Raw genomic sequence first — 24,288 nt, 5'->3', positions numbered from 1 at the left:
TCAAATCATGAATCCGGGGGGTAGGACGGGGCCACAATAGGGAATCTAAGTTTTGCAAAGAAATAAATAGGGAAAGTATTTAGAAATCCTCTCAAGAAACAAAGGTCCAGAAAAGCTTAACATTTTGTGGAAGCATTCTTAGGTAGTTTAGATTCTTAATTGTTCCCATCATAACCCCGGGGTAGGGCGACCGAGACCACATTAGGGAATCCAAGTTTTACATTAAATATCTGAAAAAATCTTCGAAAATCTTCTTAAGAAAAAAATGGTTTTTAAAAGCTGAAACGTGTGTGGTAGCATTCTGGGTTATTGTGCATTCTTAATTGTCAAAATCATGACCATTTGGCAGGATCACTATAAAGTTTTACGAGGACATACATAAGAAAAAATCTTAAGAAATCTTCTTCACAAGAATCACTGTGTCATAAAAGTTGAAACTGATATGAAAGCACTCTAGTGTGGTGTAGATTCTTAATTGTTCAAAATATTTGACCCGGGGAAGGGCGGCACACAATAGGAAATCCAATTTTATTTGTAGAAATATAGAGGAAAACTCTTTAGAAATCTTCTTATCAAGAACCAATGGACCATAAAAGCTGAAGCTTATGTGAAAGCATTCTGGGGTATTGTAGCCTCTAAATTATAAAATAATGACCAGATGGGATGAATGTAGAGCTGGGCCAAAAAGGTATTATACAAAGGGAAATCTGGTAAACTACAGCATAACAAACGATACTTGGGTACAGGATGAAGCCTAAGGGCTTCTTGTTTGATTCGTGAAAAAAAAACATATTCAAAAGATGATATTTATTATGTTTGTACATGGAAAAGTATAATAATAATAATAATGATAATAATAATAACGATAGTATATATTCAGATTTGTAGTAACCACTTGAGATATCACTGTGAAATCACTATTTTTTATGCAGGGTTAATTTTTTTTTCAAACAAGATGTCTCTGTCGAGACTGAAGCTCTACTGGTTTGTACTTATAACAAAAAAAGAGAAAAGTAGTTTGGGGCTTGAAAATTATACAGCAGCAATAAATAGAAAAATGATCTTTGATTAAGTTTCTCCTTGTGGTAAGATAATGCAATAAGACTACAACTGTAGGAGTAGCTTTTGATAAAATTTTACATATTTTCAATTTAAGTTACCATGGTAACGCCATTCATCAAAATAAAAAAAGTAAAATAAAACCATAATTTTTAAATTTAGTAACCATGGTACCACCGTTCATCGAAATCAAAAACCGATAACCAGAATTATGTATCTAAGTATAGTCTTCTTGTGTGCCAAGTTATATTGAAATCCGATTTAAACTTTAAGAGGAATACATGTAGCATATTGAACAAAAGGCCCGTGGGCCTTATAGGTCACCTGAGTATCATGCGACAACTTTCCAACAATTGAATTTGATTCATGTTTTAAATTAGAGGCCATGGAATTAACAATTTTGAAAGAGGCACCATTGCTTATCATAATTATACACTCAGCATGCTTATTTTGGTTACCTAAAACCCAGAGGTAGATCATAGTAACAAAGAGAAAATGCATTTCCACTTTAGAAAATTTCAGAGCCCCTGGGTCAGGGCTTCTTCTGTTAGGGCAGGTCAACAGTTGAGCTCCCCATCCCACAGGAACCACTAACCCTGGGGCCACATCTTTGAAAATTTTGGAAATTTAAAAAAAAAAAAAATTTAATGCTGTTGACTTATACCAATTGAAAGTACTCAGCTATGTTAAGGAAGGTCAGAGTTCACATTCCTTGTACATCGTATTGGATGTTCAATTGTGACGTCATTGAAATTTAACAAGCCACACAAATTAATTAACGACATGACCATGCGTAAATAATAACTTGAATTTATTTATTTGATCGATTATTTATAAAATCTTGTAAAATTGCAATACTTGATTGCAATACAGTCGAGTAATAGAAAAAAGCCTTTCCTCAAATATGACGTCATCAGCCTAGATATGACGCAGCACAGGTGATCCAGAGGACTAGATTCACTGGTTTAATAATTATAAGATTGCTTAAATAAGTATGATATTATTGCTAATTTTAAAACCTAATCATAAAAACTAAAAGAAAATAATTTATTTAATACAATGTGTATAGAATATGAATTTATCTAGTAGCATTGAAGCTGTACAGGGGTAGGGAATGTAAAGAATATCTCTAAAACGATGAGCGTATTCAGTATTTACATCAAAAGTGCAAGGGCATAGACTATATTTTCTTTGATCTGAAATTTGGAATATTTATCGCTTATATAGTGTATATTTTGAAAACTTCTGGGAGCTGATCCTGGTCTGCATAAGATTATTTTTATTCATAAGAGAATTAAAGCGGAGTGGAAATTATCAGCAATTATAAGCATTTTCGGCAAAATTTGAAGTATTTCGCAAACAGCACTGACTAGCTCCCAGCACTTTTTGGGTAAAGGAAATAAACTTCTTTTGGTGTGTATCAATTTTTTTTCTTGAAAACAAGCGTATGCCCTTGCACTTTCCATTTTATAGATTCAGCATAACAATTCTATTTTTATACAAGTCACGTGACCAACAGCTGATACGTGAGATAGTACTGGTAATAACTACGACCCAGTCATATCCCTTATTGATAGCTATATTACATTTTCTAGATCTATTCAGTTGCTTTGTTACAATATTTTATAAGAAGTAATACATATTAAAATCGTGCAAAGGTCACATTTTCCATATCGTGCCTTAACATAGCTGAGTACAGACTTCAAAGCATAAAATTATTTCAGACTATGTTAACCCCCCCCCCCCCAAGTACCTCTGTCCCAGGGGACAGGAAATTAACAATTTTTTGAAGAACCCGTTTTTTTGTCATAAATATATACTAAGATCATTGGCATTATACCCAATAACAAAGGAAAAGATTTTCAAAGAATTCAAGCGTTTTCACTATATAAACATTAGAGCCCCCCTCCCCTCCCTACCCCCAACCCCAGACACAAGAATCTCTAATCCAGGGACCCTGAAATTCAAAAATCTCAAAGAAGCATCCTTCTTCCTCATAACTATGTACATAGTTCATTGGTTAAATACTCAGGTGCAGAAAAGGAGAGTTTTAAAGAATTCATGCATTTCACTATATATTCAATAAAGCCTCGCCCTAATACCAGAACCCCAACCAAGTGGCCATGAAATTCACAATTTTGGAAGAGGTAGCCTTATTCAACATAACTTTGTACTTGGTTGGTTTATTTAATACCCAGGAGCAAAGAAGAAGATCTTCAAAGTATTTTTGCATTTTCACTATATAATCTATATAGTCCCACCCTACCACTAGAACCCCTGACCCTGGGGCATTACATTCACAATTTGAGAAGAGGCAGTCTTATTTAGCATAACTATGCACTTTGTTAGTTTATTTGAAATGTCCACAAACAGAAAAGAAGAATTTAAAAGAAATAATGCATTTTCACTATATAGCCTGTTCAGCCCCGCCCTAGCACTGGAACCCCTGACCCTGGGGCCATGAATTTCACAATTTTGTATAGATCTCAATGCTGGTTACAATCATACCAACAGTTTAACTGCTTGATGTCCATGAGTAAAGAAGAAGATTTTTAAAGATTGCACTAATTTTAGTGGTTTTTCCCCACCCCCTGGCTCCAGGGGGGGGGGGAGGCAGGGACCATGAAATTCACAATTTTGTTTCCCTTCACCCATAGATGTTATATACCAAATTTGGTTGAAATTGATTCAGTGGTTTCAGAGAAGAAGCTAAAAATGTTGAAATGTTAACGTACGACGCACGACGAACCACGCACGACGAAGGACGAAAACAGATAGCAATAGGTCACCTGAGTTTACTCTGATCAGTAATGCTAAAAATGAAAAGACCTAGAAAACAATGTCCCCCATGCAATGTAAATGAAATATTTTACGACTGAACAATTCTTTAAGCATGAAATCAAATGCCCATGAACCTATGTTATTCTCCTCAAACCATAACAAATTGACCCATAAAAAATATGTGATTTTACAATAAACAATTTTACAAAACATTTTGAGTAAATGTATTTGGATAACAAAAATGTCATTAGTTATACAATATATAAAGAATACAATGTTCTATATTATGCTGAAAAGATAAGTACACAGCGGATGTATAGGTTATTTTCTAAGCCGCATGTTCTGGGAAAAAGACATTGATGAAAGTGATATTGAAAAGAGATTGAAAAGACATCAGTATTCGACGTTGGATCCTGATATATTAAGTCTTAAACTTTTTTTGCAAAGTATATCTTTACTTCCTATATACATACTAGTAGCTAAAATAGAATTCAAATAAAAAATGGGGGTCATTATGCTTCTTTTTGTGATACAGAACATTTATTTTGACCTTTTTGCACTGAAAATTGTGTTAATTAAATATTGCATCTTCGATGTTTTTCCTCCAATATTATGATTCAATTAAAACATGAAACAACATGAAATTTAAGTGTATTAAAAAAATACATTTTAAAATTGTGAATAAGAAAAGGTTTTTAAATTGGATCGAAAATCATTTTGAACTTTCTGCACCAATAAAATGTGATTTTTCTGGCATTGAAAATTTAATGATCAAGAAAATTATTTTAAAGTCTTTACGTTTTTTTCGGAATGTAAGGAAATAGGTCAAAGTTATCTTGACAATCTAAAAAAGAACATCTAAAGTGGGGGTAAATGATGTAAATTTTTAGAAAAGAGTATATATGATAAGAGCTAATTTTGGCCCCCTAAAAATCAACATTTTAGAATGACATTCAAATATGTTTAATTGATATTTATTTTGTAGAAGAGATTATATTAGAAATATTTCCAATATATTTTTCACATCTATATGCACTCACTACCTGTAAATGACATGAGAAATAATGTTATTTTTGCTATCTAACAAAAAAGGCAAAAATATGTTCTATCCTTGATGTTTTTTTCTTCTGGGATACATAGGGCGCAGTGTAGAACATACGTATTTTTTCTGTCACTAGTTAGTATTGGAAAGATACATCTTTGGTAAAAATATAAATCTTTTTCTAGGCTGCGCTCTATATTTTCTGGAAAAAAAACTGCTTGAAAATAAGCAGTTTTATACAAAATATGCTAAAATGGCGGGAAAACGTTATTTTTATGATGTCATATTTCTAAAATAACGGCATTTTGATCAAAATGAAAATGACCAATAAAGGTCACATAATATATAGCTGTACAAATTAAAGCTATGTATAAAGTACAATTAAGATATTCGTTTTAAGGGGCCAATTGAGACATTTACCATATATCGCTCTTTCTTAATTTATTTCAAAATTGGCTCAATTTTTTTTTCTGGATTGTCGGAAAATATTTACTATTATATTTGTCACACTGTTTTGAAAGAATTCACAATAAATAGTTTGTAAAATAACTCCCGCCACAAAATATATTCCTAGTTTAATTCTACATTGTACTTGAATAGACTTTAATCGCAGTTTTTCATTGAATATAGTTTAATTTGCATTGCAGAATCAAGATTTAAGGTAGGATTCTTCTCGTATTTCTAATATTTAAAAATTAATGAAATTTTCACGGAATCAAGAAGACAATACCAGTAAATGATAGTATCAGTGAAATTAAATTTGACCGTTTTATATTAGAGGCAAGGTCAGGTCAAGGTCATTATTTTTTTCCTTGACATGAAGAATAAAAAGTAACTGTTGCCAATCATTTGATACCTACTTCTATATCAAAAGTTTAATGATTGTTCTTTTTGCTTAAAAACATATAACTATATCGGGTCTATAGCATGATAATACCAAATTTACATAAATAATTTAGCTTAACTGGATATTAGCTAATCCGAATTTTTCTCTGTTTTTCTTAATTTTTTAGGATAAATTAGTCATTTTCATATGCTTCCTATATTTAACTTTTTCTTATTTTTACATATAATAAAGTAGTCTTATAAATGTACAAAATGATACAAAAACAAAAAGTTTTAATCGTTTACTAATAGAGAAAGAATACTTTTTATGAATTTTTGGCTCAAATCTGCACTTTGATAGGAAGCGTTTAAAAGCTAATAAAGTTCTAGTTTGTTTGCAAAATCACATTTATTTGATATATTTTCAAAGTTTAGTCCCTCATTATTAATCTAGCTTACATTTGAAAATTTCTCCAAGACTTCGATTGTGTAAAACTTATAACTAAATTCATTGTTCTATTATAATTTTGAGAGGCAGAAAAGAAGATATTTTCATACGCCACCATTCCGCCAAAAATATAGTCCCTGCTAGTTTTCAAACGCAGTTTATCATTTCTATTTAAAGTTGTTCAATTGTGATGAAGAAAGAAAGATATGGTCTTTTAAATTCCCTACACCTCAATATATAAGACATATAAGCAAATATACTTTTAATGTTTCATCTAGTCAGTAACCAGAGAAGAATCCTACCTTAATATTCAAACATGATACAGCGTGTTATGAATAAAGGACAGGACCAAATCTGCTCAAAAGCTCAGGAGGATCGAACGTCCTTAAAAGGTGTATGTACAGGGAAACCAAATAATAATAAAATTGGTACAAATATTAAAGAATCTTATCTCGAAAGATAAAACCAAGAATGAATGAACTTATCACTCTATATGAATTGAAGAACGTCCAAACCTAAGAAAAAATGAATTGATATACTTTCACTTAACTTATCCAAGAGTCGACTGGAGATATCCTTATTTCTTTTACTAACGCACAGATCGCGAGTTATTTCTCAAACATTAAGCAATGAAAGGCAACAATCAGTTTAAAAAAAAACAAGCATGTTTAGGATAGCGCTATTACACAAGAATTAAATAACACCTTCTTCATTCATCTTCAAAGCTGAAACATCAGATTCCATGTAGCATTCCTTGCCATCCTCCTTTCTATTGGTGTCACATATAAAACCTTCGCTGGAAAACAAAAGTTATTAATGCAATATATTTGCCTTATCAAGCCCCCTTTGAAGAAGGGAGGGCATATTGCTTTGTTGCTGTCTGTCTGTCGGTCGGTCGGTATGTCGGTATGTCGGTCTGTCGGTCCATTTAGTTTCCGTTCATTTTGTTCACAACTGTTGCACATACTGAAATAAAATTTGGTATACAGGTATATCAGATAAATATCTAGGTCAAGTTCTGTTTTGGGTATAATCGCACCATTTTTGACGGAGTTATGCCCATTGAACTTACAAAAATTCCAATTATTTGCAGTTTGAGTTCATTTTCTTTGGAGAGGTTCACATATTGAAATGGAATTTAGTATACAGATTTGTCAAATAAATATCTAGGTCAAGTTCTGTTTTGGGTATGAGTGTACCATTTTTGACAGAGTTATGCCCCTTGGACTTTCAAAAATTCCAATTTGTGGGGGAGGGGGTCATAAGTGTTTTACAAACATCTCTTGTTTTATTTTAGTTTCTGATATGGTAAAATACAGTTGTTGGACTTTTTTGTATTTTATTCATGATTAATAGGGAATCTAATATCATCATATATTTCTAATAAATGAAAAAAAAGGTTCAGATCAAGAATAAAGAACATTGTAAGACTATCTGCCTACAAGAGCAATTTACCGAAAGGGGTGATTACTGTAAACCAACTTTTATTCTCGTGTGAGAAATTTTCGCGAAGTTCGCGAGGGCCTTGTTATCGCGAATATTTCTCGCCGTGAACCAGTCCATGATGTCTATATGAACAGATCAAAAAAGGTTTGATCGCGAAAATTAATCGACGCGAACTAGTATAATCCCGGTAAATCGCGAAATAAAGTCGTCGCGAATAAAAGTTGGTTTACAGTATTTAAAAGAAATAAGACTTAAAAGAAATAGCCTAAGCGGATTGAGTAGAAAGACTAAACTCTGTAAGCGGTATATCAATTAATTTTTATGCAGAACAAGTTTTAAAAGAAGTTTTAAATTTTAATATTAAATCTTAACACACAGAAATATTGAGCTAGGAATCTAGCTTCAGCAGATTATACGTGTACCTTTTATTGGAATTTAACCCCCTACTTTAAATTATAAATCGTATAATAAATCAATATTTTTTTTACACTATCTAGATTTCGTTCAAAGAGTAGACATAATTTGCTGTTTTGCTGTTGCTAGATGGTTCTTACAAAGCGAGTTACATTTTCAATGCTCAGTATATTTCTCACCTCATATGTAATTTGCCCCTTGGAAATGTTTTGTTCAGAATCTCTTTCAGTTTCATAAGAATTGTTGTTAAAAACTGCAGTCTTTGAGCATTGCCTAATTTGAAGGATAGATGAAAGTTTTATATCTGTAATTTTAGATATATTTAAAATATGTTTTAAATGAATGCTTGTTAAAACTCAAAAGCAAACTGAAATGTTTCATACTTTTTTCAGCATTAGGTTTACCATTTCGTATATATTTGTAGACGATTTGTACAAGAACTGTGAGAACAACGCCTAAGATGAGACCGCCAATGAAAGATCCAACTGTCACACCGGCTCTGTTATCCTCTGCAAGAATATGTCAGAAACATAGTTTTTAACAAAAACGTCATTACTTCTTTAGAAGCATTTCGAATGTTAAACAGCTTTAATAATTTATCAACAGAAATAAAATTAGATAATCTTATATTGGGTTCGCGTACTTATTATTCCATATACATAGATTGTATTTGCTTGATTTTTAGAGAAAAAAAAACCCATCGTCGCAAGTTGCACACAATTATAAATTTCGATGGAGACATGCTCTTATGACTTGTTTGCTGACTAACCTGGGATTAAATTTTGTTGTTGCAACTGCTGCTGTGCCAGAATTTGTTTTGCTAGTTCTGTATAATTAATCATCACTGGATTTGACGCAATATGGGGCCGACGTTCATAAGACACAGGTTTTCTTCTTGATATTTGATCTTGAGTTACACCAACTGGTTCTTCTGTGCTAAGGTGCTGAGGCCTTATCCATGGTTTATACTCCATTGTAGTTTTGTCTTTTGGCCAATGTTCATAAGACACATGTTTCCTTCTTGCTTTAAGATCATGGGTTACACTAACTGGTTCTTCTGTACTAAAGTGCTGAGGCCTCATCCATGGTTTATACTCCATTGTAGGTTTGTCTGTTGGCCGACGTTCATAAGACACAGGTTTCCTTCTTGCTGTAAGATCTTGGGTTATTTCAACTGGTTCTTCTGTGCTAAGGTGCTGAGGCCTTATCCATGGTTTATACTCCATTTTATCTTGTTCTATTTCTTTTGGAGGCATTAAAAAAACACATACACATAAACCGTGTGATATATAAATCTATGTAAACATGTACCTGGCAATCTGTAGTCTAATCGGGTAAATAGCAGTTTATACCAAACTACAGACACATTAACTAAATATGAATATTTTCATACTTTATAATGTGCAATTTATTTTCAGGAAAATCAACTACATTTATCTCACAAAATTTACCATTATTATTATTAAAGCAAACAAGGCAACAAAAAATAAATTTTACACATCATCTATTTACGAGGTTCTTCCAAAAAGTTCGTGGACAATGGCGTTTTTGTGAAAACAAATGGTTCTGTATAGATCTGTTGAATATCAAAATAAAGCAAGTCTGAATGATTTAATTTATATTGATGGAACGTAATATTTTTGTAAAAATCGGGGTCCTTAAAGATCACAGATTGCGCGCACGGACCAAGGTTAAAAAAAGATAAACTCTGATAAAAAAAAATGTTCGGATTAAAATGACTTTTTTCTGTATAAAACAAGTCAAAAATTAATAAAAATTGTATATTTATGTAGAACCATTTATTTTCACAAAAACGTCATTGTCCATGAACTTTTTGGACATTGTAAAAATAATTTATGCACTATATAGATAAACCAGTATGTGTTAATCAACTAAGTACCATGATATCAAGAAAAAAATTATGTGATTGTGACCAAATAAGCCAAACTCTTTGATTGATAAGGGAAATAAATACATTTATTTCCTATGTAGCTTGTAATACCAGCTTTAATTGTTTTACAGAGTCTGGTGTAAATTTCTACGCACTCGGCTTGAGCAGGGGGAAAATAAAACCTGACGTCACTATGCATACTTTCTCTATGATTAAAACCAAATAATATGACCTCATAATGAATTGAATACGTAGTTATTTTATCAATATAATGAAACACAATTGATTCGACTCTGATGTATAAGCCTTTAAAGAATTTTAATTGGTACTTAGAAAATAAATTCGTTATTCAAGTTATAATGATGCATGTGCAGTTTCTCTCGGGTTGTATTCCATATATGAAATGTATGGAATAAAAAAAAAACCCAGGTAAATCCCTGTACACCTTTGACTGAACCTGGATAACAAATATTTTAACGAAACTATAAAATAAGACGGATAAATGATAGGAGAAGTGATTCAAAAATATTGTTTGATCCTAAATACCCGGAATAATTAAGACTTAAACCAATCTCCTGCTATTCAATTTGTTTTTAAACACGTTAAGTGAAAATTCCTTCAATTATTGAAATTAAATTGTCTGTAAGAATCCATATATTCAGAACAATAACTGTATATTTGTTAACTGTATATTTAATTAGATACATTGCCCAATGTACCCCGAACTTTAACAGATATTAAGAATCTCAAAAGCAACCTGCTGTGAAATATAGTACACCAACTTAAATGATCTTTCATGGTTTTAATTAAATAGTCATTTGATTGACTTTTAGAGAAATTCTACATGATCTGATCGTGCATAGGTGTACATGCACAAATGTAATCAATCCTGACCCAAGTAACTTTAAGTCTGCCAAAGTCTTGTCCAGACAAAGATTCAGTCATTTTTTTCTTTGCATTTCTGTTCTTTTGTGTTCCTCTCGTGAACAAAAGGTAGCCCTAATTTAAGCTTAACGAGGCCTAGTCGAGTGCCCATGACTTTGTGCAGCTTTTTAATTTCATGTAGTCGTTTGTGAGACAGTACAGTTTTGCCAAATATTTTGGTTTTAGTACAAAATTAACATTAGCTGTAACTTCTACTGGTCTGGAAATCTGATTTTACGACAAAAATTAGTGGAAAACGCTGAAATTGCTCTAACGACGTCACCATTTACAGATTTTGTAAGCAATGTATGACGCTGAGGAATGACATATGACTCGGTGGTATATTTAAGACGCCCATGGAAATCATACTAAAAACTGATGACAGAACACCAAAAAAGACATTATTCTAGAAATCTAAACATTGCTATGCTTTACCGAATAAATCATAAGCCCCGATAATTCATCTGCACTGACATTTATATATTTGGTAACATAACAATTTTATAGGTATTGGGTTTTGAAAAAAAATAAATTAGGTAATTAATTCCTAGACCGAACGAGATGATGAACATTTTTTTCAGAATTTGACAAATTGGTGGCTTTTTAAAACAACCCTCAATGACTTGAAAGAAGAAGAAATCCTTGGGGCAAAAATAAAAAAAAAATGTGATAATATGGGTTTTCCCCCGCAAATTTCCATAGGGTCCAATACACAGCAATGTTAAGGCTTGAATAAGGGGGCGGGGCCTTATTTATACGGCAAAAGTTTACTGTGACGTCACACAAAAATATTACTTTTATGTATTTCTCATTTTACATGAAAATGAAATAGTTTGCAACTTTTAGCTGTATAAGCATAATAAAAAAACAATAAAACTTGTCAATGCATTTTAAAAACTTGCTAGTTAAATCCCATGTGGCTGGTTATAGACAACGCATTGATCGCGATGAACTTGTAAACATTACGTCATTTTGGGAAAAATGACGTATTTCATGTACTGTGAGAGGCAGATTGAGCTATTTTTTAATAATGAAAGATGCGTTTTAATATTAAACGGAATATTATTTAACAGGTTTTAAATAGTCGATTAATACCAAAGCATATCTTTTGTTCAGTGCTATTATTAATTAACTATCAAGAGAATGTATTTTATTAATTATGCCGTGTTTTTATCAACAAATTACGTACATTTTACATCGAGATGCCTCATAAAATCGCACTTTCGCTAGGGCATACATTTAAGAGATCTTAACCATTTTTTGATTATAGATAAAAGATATTTTTCTTAACTTGAAACCGTTCACGGAAGCCTAGTGGTAGAGCGTTCGCTTTGTGATCGGGAGGCCCTAGTTCGATTCTCGTTCTCGGCGCTGCGTCAAACCTAAGACGTAAAAATAGGTAACGACTGTTCCTTCGCCAAGCGCTCGGCATCAGAAGTGAAAGTCACGGGTCTTTCGGATATGACCTTAAATACGTAGGTCCCTTGTCACGGTAGGCGATAAAGAACCCTCACTGGTCAATGGCCTTGAGTACCGAGTATAGGTCTAAATTTGAAGCCCTTCATCGGCCCTTCATCGGCATACGGTGACTTCTCCATAGAAGTGAAAAATTCTCAAGAAGGACGTTAAACAAATATACAATCAATCAATCAATCTTAACTTGAAAAGTGCTGCTGCTTTCTTTAAATCGAGGGTGTGATTTTATAAGTACACACAATATTTGGTTAAAGTCGAACATATTTCGACATTGGCTTATTTACCTGGAATTTTAACTATTAAAACGCGAATTCCATTCAAAGCAGCAGCACTTTTCAGAAACTACAATGTATGCAGAAACAAATAATAACTAGAATTTTTAATTTCCACCAGGGTATGCCCTTGCGATATTGAAATTTGTTCATGATCTACATTCAGTACACGAATTATGCATTCATCACGTGACTGTCCATCGATGGAACCAAACTACATACAGTACAGAATGGGTTACACTGTGCTATTTCCATAAGTATTTGTGTTCTGTGATAATAAAAAAGCTTAATTAGTTTTAAAAAGGTCCCCCTTTTTTGCACGTCTATTTTCTGTTGATGTCTCATAGTAGGCTTTAACATTGCTGCGTAGTAAAAATTGACACCTTTTGAGATTACCCTCTAAGAAATCGGGATGGTAAACATTCGATATTTTAATCTTAAAACAATAAACACAACAGAAGTTATTTATTATAAAGAATAATCAAAATCCATTGGGAAATAATTTACTCGGCCTCGTTAAAGAACTATATGCGGTATTAACCAACATTTGCCCCCCAAAATCAAACTTTGACGGAGTAATATTTAATTAAGTCCTTAAACAGGGGAGTATATGCTGACTTCAAAGCACTGAATAATTTCATAAGTAATGACGTCATATGTACGTAATGACGTCACAAATATGACGTAAATTTCAGTTTTATATGAATTTTGCAGAAAAATGTACATATTTCGTCGATATTTTAAATAAAAGTCACCGAGCGCATGTGTGTTCAGGATAAATATTTTGATATAATGTGTAGAATGATAATATCAATGAAATATGTCAATATTGTTCCTGAACACACATGCGCTCTATAAATTTTAAAGCTTAAATTGTTGAAATTTTGTCCATTTTGTCCTCTTTCTGAAAAAGGATATAAAATCGGAAGTTTGTGACGTTAAAATCAGAAATTGTGAATACACTGCTCTGGAACTATAATATTTTCTGTTAACTTATATTTCTCGTACAATTTATTGAATTCAGCACATATCAGGAAGTTTTCAAAATTTGACTTTTGTGGGGGCAAACATATGCAATATACCGCATATAGTTCTTTGGCACTATTTTAGTAATATCTAAAAATTAACATCACAGACCCCCACTTGGAATTGACCCCCCCCCCCATTTTAAGTTTTGATTTTAAATAATTATATGTATGAATTCTTAAAATATAGTTGATAAAAAAGTATCATTACTTTTCATGTCAGAATCCAACCTCTTTAATAATGGAAATTTAAAACTTTCTTTTCAATAATGAGAACATGATTAAGCATATTTATATAAAGCCATGTTCTGGCCATGTAGACTCAATATTTTTCAAATCATATAACCCAAGAGGTAGGGGGACCACCAATGATTACAAACTTTGAGAAAAAAAATGAATAAACACAAATCCAAAGTGACTCAGTAAGCATGTGGTCCAAGATTCGAAAGATTCTAAATATTTTCAAAATTGTGCGCTTGCTTAAGTGTTTTAAAATCTCGTTTCTAGACATCCAATGCAAGTTACGTATAGTGGCATTCTGCAGCGATTCAATATCAAAAAATATTTGCTTATTCTTTAAAAGATCTAGAAGCAGTGTTTATGTATTATTTCATAAGAGATTTCATACAGCAAATATAATATAATATACAAATATCCTTTTATGAATTATTTTTTTTTATTTAACAAGATGACAAAATACACCATCTTGAACACTTTCGACATCATACCTTTCTAAAATCTGGAACAAAATAACAGCATACGACAAATTTTATTACCTGTCCATGAACTAGGATAAATTCATTCTTACCGTTCTCAAAACCTAATCTGCAAATAATGTTCAATCGTATTCCATATGTATTGTATGAAGGACTACAACTTGTATTGATAATCGTCAAATTCTCGCTCAAACCATTGAAGCTAAAAGCTAAAGATTCCAGCTGATAGGAGGGCGTATAATAATTTTCGTCAAAATCACTCCATCCCGAGTTATATAAATAGTTGATTTTTACAGTGCATACTTTTTGGCAATCACATCTTTCTAAAAAATTAGAAAACAATATAGTTATCGAATTCCTTAATACTATAAATCGGTTGTATAAAAATGCAATATATTCTAAGAACAATTTTTAGGGGTCTTTTATCGGCATTTGTTTGCAACACAAAATTGAAATTTATACTTTTTCTAAAATTTATATATCAAAGAATAATGAAAATTAATTGATGAACTTTAATGTCATCGTTAAAATTTTTGACGAGGATTACATTGTATTTCATGATCAAATATTTAGCATGATTGTCTCGATACTAAACATTTCAAATAAAACAGATCAATAAACAATTAACTTTACAAGAATGAAAGATCAATATAATTATAAATTCATTTCTGTATGATGTATTGAAGATATAGAACTTTTATATGACTTAATGAAAGGCAAAATATGACATTTTTTTTAAAAGTGAAAGCTCTTGGATTTATTTGAATTCACATTAAGTGTACTGTTTATCAATTTAATTACCTGATTCAAACCAGTCCTTTGCATCTTTTAATGAAAACTTGCACGCTTTTCTTGATGCAAAATTAAAGGGTGTACTCAGGCAAACTTCACTGAATGGAAACAATATCACAGTAATTTTTTATTTTAAATAAACATTTAAAATTAATTCAAAATCTGTGTATTTTGACATTTTTCAATAAAAAAGAAATGAATACTAACAAACGCTTAAAAAGTCTGTATCATCGTATTAAAAACATAAATGAAAATTTATATGAAGTTTTTTTTTTTTATTTCAGATATGGATTGCATCAAAGCATAGAGTATTTGTTTTTATAGAATCATATTTATCTGGAACCCAGCCTAGTTTTTTTTTTAAATATGCTAGTTATTAATATTTGATAGTATTCATTATTCAATATATATTATCTTTCACTCTGAAATAGATTATTGAATCCTTTTTATATACACTCTATATAAACAGTCTTTTAGGGAATCTTGATAGAATCGATATTAAAATGAAAGGTGTTAGACAGATGTGTGTAATGCAGAGATGCTCGTAAATCTCGATTAAGCAGGTAATATAGCATGAAAAAATATAGATTTGAGAAATGTTATACGACTTTCATGTGTACTACCTTTAGCATGAAACTTTTCGATAAAGCTTTTCAAAGTGTGAAAGTGATCGCTATATAAATTAAAGTTTATCAAAGTGTCAAATTTTTCGATAAAGCTTTTCAAAGTGTGAAGTGATCACTATATATAAATTAAAGTTTATGAAAGTGTCAAATTTTTCGTTAAAGTAAATCCAAGTGTCAAAGTTTTCACTATATTGAACACATCTTATGTTTCGTCAAGTATTACTGACTTCGTTCAATATACTAGTATTTAAAAATTTTGTTGGTTGATTGTACAGTTGTCTAACGTCCCTCACGAGAATTTTTCACTCATATAGAGGCAACACCACTTGTCGTTGGAGAGCTCGGCACTCAGGGCCTTTGAGCAGTGAAGGATTTTTTTTTTTGCCAGCACCTACTGCGACACGGGACTTCGATTTATACGGTCTCATCCGAAGGACCAGAGTTTCAAAGTATTCATTATTGTTATTTATTATAGTTAATTAAAGTTTTCAAAGTTTTCAAAATTTCTTTTAAAGTTATCACTATAGTTAATTAAAGTGTTAAAATTTTCGCCGAGGTCTATCCGAGTATCAAAGTGTTAATCAAAATCTGTAAAAGTATTTAAGTTTTCAATAAAGTTATTCAAAGTGTCAAAGTGATCACTTTAGTAATTCATAGTTTTGAAAGTTATAGCTATAGTAAAGTATAGTAAACTATAGTTAACATAGTTTTTTTTTGTTAAGGCTGGTCCCTCGAATGAGACCGTATATACCGAGGTCCCGAGTTGAAATAGGTCTCTTTACCGGAGGACGTTAACCAAAAACAAACGAAAAAGATAGTTTGTTCTCCTCTACCACATGTTTGAACTCTCTCTCTCTCTCTCTCTCTCTCTCTCTCTCTCTCTCTCTCTCTCTCTCTCTCTCTCTCTCTCTCTCTCTCTCTCTCTCTCTCTCTCTCTCTCTCTCTCTCTCTTTCTCTTTGCTTAATAGCCTTGAGTGCCATAAAGTCAAACATTTGCAGCTTTCCACCAGAAGTGGTGGCGTCTCTTTATAAGCGAAAAATTCTCGAGAGGACGTTAACCAAAAACAAACGAACACTTTCATATCCTTTCACAGATTTGAATTTGTACTTTGTTCTCCTCTACCACATGTTTGAACTTGCATTCAACAAATACTGTAACGTTTAATACACTTCCTATAAGCACAACTGCTTCAGTTTGCAATGAGCGTAATTTGTTATCTCACACTCGCACAAAACAAGTGATATCTATGATAATTATATTTGCTGATTGAGTTGTATCTGATTTTCTTAAAGACAATTTTTGGTCAAAGTATTTAACAATATGATAAAAGTTTTTAACAAATTAAACAAGACTGCTGTATATATTTGTACAGTCTTACGCATATAGTTTCAAAGAACGAAATCTCTTCCCACTGTTGTGTTTAACATTAAATAAGACAAAACAAAATTATTGTACATGTAATAGCGTTTCTATAGAAGTTCAATGACGATATCAGATTTAATATTTTTTCACGAATTTTAAGTAATCATATTTTAAGAAAGCATTTCTTCAGTTGAAGCTAATATAAAAGCATTCTCTTTTTGAATTATAACGGAATTAAAGATTGTTTGTAACTTTTTTCAGAAAACTTCAATACTTATGTTCCTTGAACGATGACTTCACAACTGCATTAAAAACAAAAACAAAAACAAAAAAACAAAACAAAAACAAAAAAAAGAGGGGGGGAGAATTTGAAGACATCACGGTTTGTATACAGATAATTGGTTATAACTAACAAATATCATATATGTATGTTTTTTCTGTGCCTCATTATGCATAAGGTGGATTTATCAAAAAAGAATTGTTTAATTGTTATCATATGTCACTATATAGACAAACAGTCATGCTTTATGTAGGCCAGAGTTTCCTTTTATATTCATTACAACATCACAGAATGCAAATATATACGCTAATAAGCGCGTATCATGGTATTATGTCAGCAGAACAATTGCTCTTCATAATCCACTGTTCCACTGTTCACTGAATAAAGTTGTTTATTTCTTAAATATGCCCCTACGTGACTCCCCATATCCTCATTGCTTTTAAAGCTCATTTTTTTTATTTATACAAAGTTTTATTCACACCGGGATTGGGCGGCAACCAAAGCCTATTTTAGCCCTCTCCATATCTCTCCCTCCCTAAAATATCTATTGCATTCATTTGAATTCCATTTGTTTTGCGTATGAAAACTTTGCATATAAAAATACCTAATGACAATTGAAATGGAGCAATTTCATTATAAAAGTACGAAATTCATCTATGTTAGACAGTATTTACTATTCAACAAATAGCTGGGTTTTTTTTACATTACCAATGTGCTTTATCATCAATATAAGTCAAATCATTGGATTAAACGTTTGGAAAACCTGAAGTAATTAAAAAAATATATAAATAAATAAACTGTAATTTATTTGATTTCATAGAAGATAAGTATGACTAATACTTCACAAAAGTAATTATATTATTAGCATGTAGTGTAGAGATGACCCTTCATATTTCATATGTATAATAGTGTTCACCCTCACTAATGTGGTTATTAAATGAAACTTACGTTGCAGCAATTTCTTCATTCATTCATAATGCAATGCAATACATATCTATTGATTAGTTTAATGATAATAAATAAGAGGCTATCCAAATTTTTCTCAATGTTACCCGATACCCATTTCTACATTATATTTAGTTTTTAGGCATATATACTAGTTCAACATGATGTCTTACATCACTATTATTAAAGCAAATTGTTCTATTCTTTTAAGATTTTTTTATATCAAAACCTTTGAAAAGAGGAGTAAACAAATATTGCCTCCACTTTTTCATTTATTAATTTGAATTTTTATTCTTGAAACTCTAATTTCAAATTTCTTATACCGAAAATTGAATCTCTGGACCTTCTGGGTTTTCCTAGTTTTCACAATACCGTATCAGTGAGAATATTAGCGTGACGTAATATTAGCGATTTGTCCTTAAAACCTGGTATTCTAATTTTAGTGAGAAGCGGTTTAAGCGAATTTGATATGCTCACTTAACAATGCAAGGATTACAACTAAAATGCTTTTAGTTTTTAACGATATTAAATTTTAACGATCTCGGCACCCTCACCAACAATAGCAAATGCAAATCCTAGCTAACAAGTCTGTTTAAAAGTACAATAAATACATTTAATCAAGTTTTTTTCCTTTCTTCAACGTATTTTTTCCTACCAAATTCGCCAACATACCTGTTGATATCGTACATGTATACAGAACACCCACAATACAAAATCAAAGAGGGGAGCCACCCTGAAAAAATAAAAACAAATAATATGAACACAATTTTAAAAAACAATCGTTGTTTAATAACTTATATTTTATAGATGCTACACGATGTTGGATGATTGAACAAAATGCTGAACTTTTCAAACCTGCTTTTTTTTTTTATGTGGTCGTTTTTCAAACTAAGCTTTATTTTTAACAAATAAATTTAAATGATGTTCGTCAATTAAAGAAAATATAATTTCTTCCCATGATTATGTAGTAGATCATATGTATACCGGTATATGTATTTTATTTTGGCAATTTTACAAAAGTTCTGTATTGAAAGAAGACTATATAAGATCGTGAACTTGTGTCTAATCCTTGTGACTCTTTGTCAATCAAACTGTTTAATTCAATTTAATTCAACGCATTTTTATAATTCCTTTTCTATCACGTTCATTTCTGAATTCTGATTAGTTTAGAATATTTACCAATTTCAATGTTATCCCTTTCATAAATAACACAATTGATCACGGGTAACAATAATGAAACCTTTCGTAACATGTATGCGCGAGAGGTTTGCTGTTGAATTCTTAACACGTGATTTGTGCATTGAAATTACCTTAATAAGTAAGATGATACCAAAGACTCTGTCTTTGTAAGAAAACAATAAGTATATTATTAGCACCAGCAAAACATTTACAAGGTTCATTAATTTAATCATTTTCGAAACTTCTTTAATGCGAAAAACGTAAGCAGTGTGTGTCAATGCCTTTCAAAGAGAAATAAAAGTATCCAACCCTAAAAAAAATCTTAAAATCATATATGGTCGATCGCGTGCACGTGGCGCAGTGGTTACAGTGTCTGCTCTAGAGTCAATCCTTACATCGCCAGTTCGACTTTCACTGTGGGACGTGAAGACAGCTCCTTCGGATAGACCGAGTAAACCGAGGTACCCTGTCGCAGTAGGTGCTGCCTCGAAAAAGATTCCTCATAGCTCATAGCCCTGAGTGTCGGGCAAAGAACAAAATTTGAAGCTCTCCGGTGGCAAGTGGTGGCGTCTCCATATGAGTGAAAAATTTTGAAAGGGATGTTAAACAATATACAATCAATCATTCATACATATATGCAAATACATGTATGTGCAAATTACTTTGTAGGATTAAGGACATATGATACAAACAATTTTTTTCTTTGAAAAAATTAGATATCATTTCACAAGCTTAGAAAAGTGGATGGTTTCTCTCGATTTTCGATTTCATCCTAAGACACTGGAATATGAAAAACAGTTGGACTTATTACTAATATTTCAATGAAAGAACAAATATAGACAAATCACTTTCAATAAAGGTTTACAGGTGAAAACAAATTTCAGAATATGTTATCTTGGTGCTTAAAGTGTAATATAAACTGAAGAAAAATATACCAAGCCAGGTGCATTTTATTAGGAAAAGCTAAATTGTTAAAATCAGCCTATGTGATATTGCTAAGTTTTTGTCATTTTGTTCCTCCTCTTAAAATTCACCTGGCTTGTTATATTTTTCTAAAGTTGATACTACACTTGTAGCACCAAGGTAACATATTCTGAAATTTGTTTCTTCATCTACTTTAGTGATTTGCTTTATTTGTTTTTTTTTATTGAAATATTACTAAAATTTTCCTAGTCTGTTTCATTTTCCAAATTCTACAGAAAATATTCTAAAGTTTATTTATCATTAAAAAATCGTGACATGATATTTTATCTTTTCAAATATAAAAAAATGATTCCACATTGCCATCCATCACATTACACAGAAAATTATGCATACACATACAAGTTTTCTATCATATATTTCATCACCTAATACACTATACTGACCAATGACAGACTTTTAAAGGATTTTCATATGCAAATACAATTATATCATGTAGTTATTTCAAATGCTACATTGTACGTTTTAACATTTTCCGATTTGACAAATAAACACGAAATGGTGTGACCTGTCAGAGAGCATCCCTCCATACATGATAAAACGTTTTATTTTCAGAGGTTGTGTTGCTCTTCTCTTATTTCGTATTGTTTTATGGACTTTGAGATCGAATACTGTTCGTTATCTTCATATCCTTCATCTACTTTAGAATTATCATTGTTTGTTGGGTATCAATATTCCTGGATTTCGTGGGTCACTCTTACCCAAGAATTCACATCCTCACAAAAGTTTATTTTAACATAGTAATTCATTGAACAATCGTATTTACAGGTAACCATCGAATATTGACCCCCATAAATTAAAATGATTCCACATTGTCATCCTTCACATTACAAAGAAAAAATACATTAACATACATTTTGTCCCATATCATACCTTGTATCAGCCTAAATAACTATATCAGCCAATTGACCGAAGCTGTTAAAGGATATCATGTGATGGTTTTGTTACATGTAGTTATTTCATTGTTACATTGTAATTCAGCACCATCTTTTTTAGGTATAACAAATAAATAAGAAATGGCGATTCATAATAATATAAGAGAGCATCCAATCGGAATATGAGGAAAAAGTTTTATTTTCAGAAGTTGTTTTCCTTAACTATAAGGAGTGTGATATAAATCTTTATTGCATACTTATGGCACCTGATCCTGTCTCTGATGTTTTGCAGATATTTCTTCGTGCTGCGTCAGATTTGTACATTTTAAATTGATTGACCTCAAAAACTGTACAATTCCTTATCTCCCTATCACATTTAGAAAATATTGCTCTCTCTCTTACTAAATTATTGCACTTTCCTTCGCTATAAGATACAACTAATGTCTCAATAGCTTACAAGGAAAAAACACGAAAATACGATACCGCGATAAGGCTTTCTCTCCACGACTGCCGATATCAGGCTGCCTAAAATAAGATTACACGCCTATAATACATTGTTTTTTGAACATGTTTATTTCTTGAACTTTAATAAAACACATAAAAACAACAATAAGGTCAGAATGTGTTTTCTATTCAGTGAAAATACAAAAGATGGAAAGGCTAGAGTACGCATAATTACATGTATAATTTTCAAACAAATTGCATATTCAAATTAGCCATATTCACATATATATATGATTGTTATCTCCTTTGATTTCTTTAAAAAAAAAATTGTCTCAACAAAATGAAATCAAATTCATCACACTGTTATGATGTAATGATTTGTATTTACACAATGGTACCTTTGATTTTGCTTTTGAAAACATGAAATGGTACATTGTACTAGGTAAAAACTTGTGAAAAAGATATTGCAATTTTATTATTATACATGACACACCCGGTACATGCCATTAACCCAAAATAAACACAAATAATTGCTCAATTGCAAAAATATTTCAAGGCCCAGAGACAAAAAAGTATACTTACATTTTATATACGTCGAAACAGCCATTTTACACGTAATACATGTAGGAGCTATGAGTGGATTAAACAAGTGTGCTTTTAAAGTGTCTCATATACTGTATTTTACATCTGACATCCTTGTCGCTGATTTTTTGCTAATTGCATTTTGAAAACAAAACTTCCCTTTTGTTACCTGAAGTACGTGTCTTAACGAGACCCAGTCTAATTTGAATGCACATGACTTTGCGCAGCTTTTTTTAAAAAATCGCAGTTTTTGTGCATCATTACACCTTTCCCAAGGTTTGTGATTGTAAAAATAATTTTATTATTAGCTGAAACGCCCATGGATGTGAAATGTACAATTAACAGAAAAAGCGGTTAAAAGGCTCTAATGTCGTCACTGTTTTTAGATTTTGTAAACAATGCATGATACTAAAGTTGAGACACGACTCGCTCAACATGTATTCAAGTATTCAAGACGACCATGGATATTTTACCGTAAATCTGGAAATTTTTGCTGTAGATAAATTTTTAGCAAATTTGCGAGTTCATTGCATTCGCAAAAAATATTTTTCTTAAAAATAAATTACCAATAAGAAAATGTAAACAAAGCAGTGGTCATTCGCAAAATTTTGAAACGTAAAAATTAATCAACAGCATTTTGACCCGAATTTGCAAAATAAAATCGACGCAAAAATTTCCAGATTAACGGTACTAAAAACTTTTAACAGAACATCAAAAGAAACATTCCGGCATTCTAAACATTATTTTTTAACAGGGGTGGGGGTCGTAAACTAGTCCGTAAAGCGATTAATTTTCGCGATCAAGTCTTTTTGAATCTGTTTGTGGAAAAAAAAATATATAAATCTTCAATCATATATTGTCGCCCGCGTGGCACAATGGCTAGAGCGTCTGCTCTAGACTGCGAAGTAAGTAGTCAATCCTTACGTTGTGGGTTCGAATTCCAATGTGTAACGTGGACACCAGTCCATAAGACTGTATAAACCGAGGTCCAATGTCGCAGTAGATGCTGGCACGAAAAAGTTCCCCCTGGTCAATGGCCCTGCGTGCCAGGCAAAGAACAAAATTTGCAGCTTTCTTCCGGAGAGTGGTGGCGTCTCCATATGAGTGAAAAATTCTCGAAAGGGAGTTAAACAATATACAATCAATCAATCAAATATATAAGCAAATATGCAGATACACGTATGTACAAGTTGCTTTAAAAGATTAAGATAGTAGTTAACATCATAAGAAAAAACCATTGCCAGCAAAGCTGACAAGATGGCAAGTTTTCTCTCGAGTTGTCGATTTCATCTACTCTAGAGTTATCATTGTTTGTTGGGTTCCAATGTTCGTGAATCACCCTTACCTACGAATTTACATCCTCATGAAAGTTTATTTTGTTAACATATTAATTCATTGAACAATTATATTCACGTGTTACCCACGAATATATATTCCCATAAATTAAAGGGATTCTACAGTGTCATCCTTCAAATTACACAGAAAATAAACCCCTTAACGGCCAACTGCGCCTTTTGACGCATTTTCAGCATCACAGTAACTTAACTGTTGACGTTTTGTAAATAATTGGGATACAACAAAACAGTTGATATTTTCTGAAAATAGAGAAGAACCACAACAATTTTTCTAGCATCAGTTTTTCTCTGCGATGTTTAGAAATTATTGTAAACTTGAATTGAACATTGAACATTGAATATTATTGCGGGAAGTTAGTAAAATTACGCATAAATTAGTGATTTTGTGATATCTTCTTTAGGCTGTATCTCATTTACAGCACACGATTTTAAAAAAATGAATGCCATATCCTAAAAGCAAGGAATTTTCCGTACATTTTCTTTATGGACATCGAAAGGTTCGAGCATCCGTTACAGAAATATTTGCTGTTGAATATTGGAACTTTTT

General features: G+C 31.7%; 1 protein-coding gene across 5 annotated transcripts; it reads right to left on the bottom strand.

The window, feature by feature from the left end:
- Nucleotides 1-931: 931 nt before the first annotated feature.
- On the bottom strand, nt 932-22,517 carry LOC134251039 (uncharacterized). 5 transcript variants are annotated; one of them, XR_009988657.1, is made up of 9 exons: nt 22,387-22,517; nt 18,998-19,058; nt 15,121-15,209; nt 14,412-14,642; nt 8,785-9,258; nt 8,399-8,524; nt 8,195-8,319; nt 6,472-6,951; nt 932-5,551 (listed from the first exon to the last, which is right to left on the bottom strand). XR_009988657.1 is itself a non-coding variant. In XM_062733408.1 (8 exons), exons 1-8 carry the CDS (start codon nt 22,409-22,411, stop codon nt 6,849-6,851), a joined length of 1,203 nt encoding a protein of 400 aa, XP_062589392.1. In that variant the 5' UTR covers nt 22,412-22,517; the 3' UTR covers nt 932-6,848. The 5 variants fall into 5 exon arrangements, 1 of the variants encoding a protein (XP_062589392.1); XR_009988655.1 differs by having other exon boundaries at nt 8,195-8,288; XR_009988656.1 differs by having other exon boundaries at nt 8,195-8,288; nt 8,785-9,252.
- Between the last annotated feature and the right edge of the window lie 1,771 nt (nt 22,518-24,288).

The sequence above is a fragment of the Saccostrea cucullata genome, unplaced genomic scaffold, assembly GCF_032062105.1.
Source record: "Saccostrea cucullata isolate Sc308-1 unplaced genomic scaffold, CSIRO_AGI_Scuc_v1 ctg2396, whole genome shotgun sequence".
NCBI classification, from domain to species: Eukaryota; Metazoa; Mollusca; class Bivalvia; order Ostreida; family Ostreidae; genus Saccostrea; species Saccostrea cuccullata.
The sequence above is the reverse complement of the archived record's forward strand: the minus strand, read 5'-3'. Positions and strand labels throughout refer to the sequence as shown.

What these genes read in the sequence shown, in the direction of transcription:
- LOC134251039 (XM_062733408.1), bottom strand. Translation starts at nt 22,411, where the DNA reads ATGGCTGTTTCGACGTATATAAAAT. An exon ending in TACATGTACGATATCAACAG is followed by an intron (nt 15,210 to 18,997) that starts GTATGTTGGCGA and finishes GTTTCCATTCAG; the next exon opens with TGAAGTTTGCCTGAGTACAC. An exon ending in ACAACAAAATTTAATCCCAG is followed by an intron (nt 8,525 to 8,784) that starts GTTAGTCAGCAA and finishes ATATTCTTGCAG; the next exon opens with AGGATAACAGAGCCGGTGTG.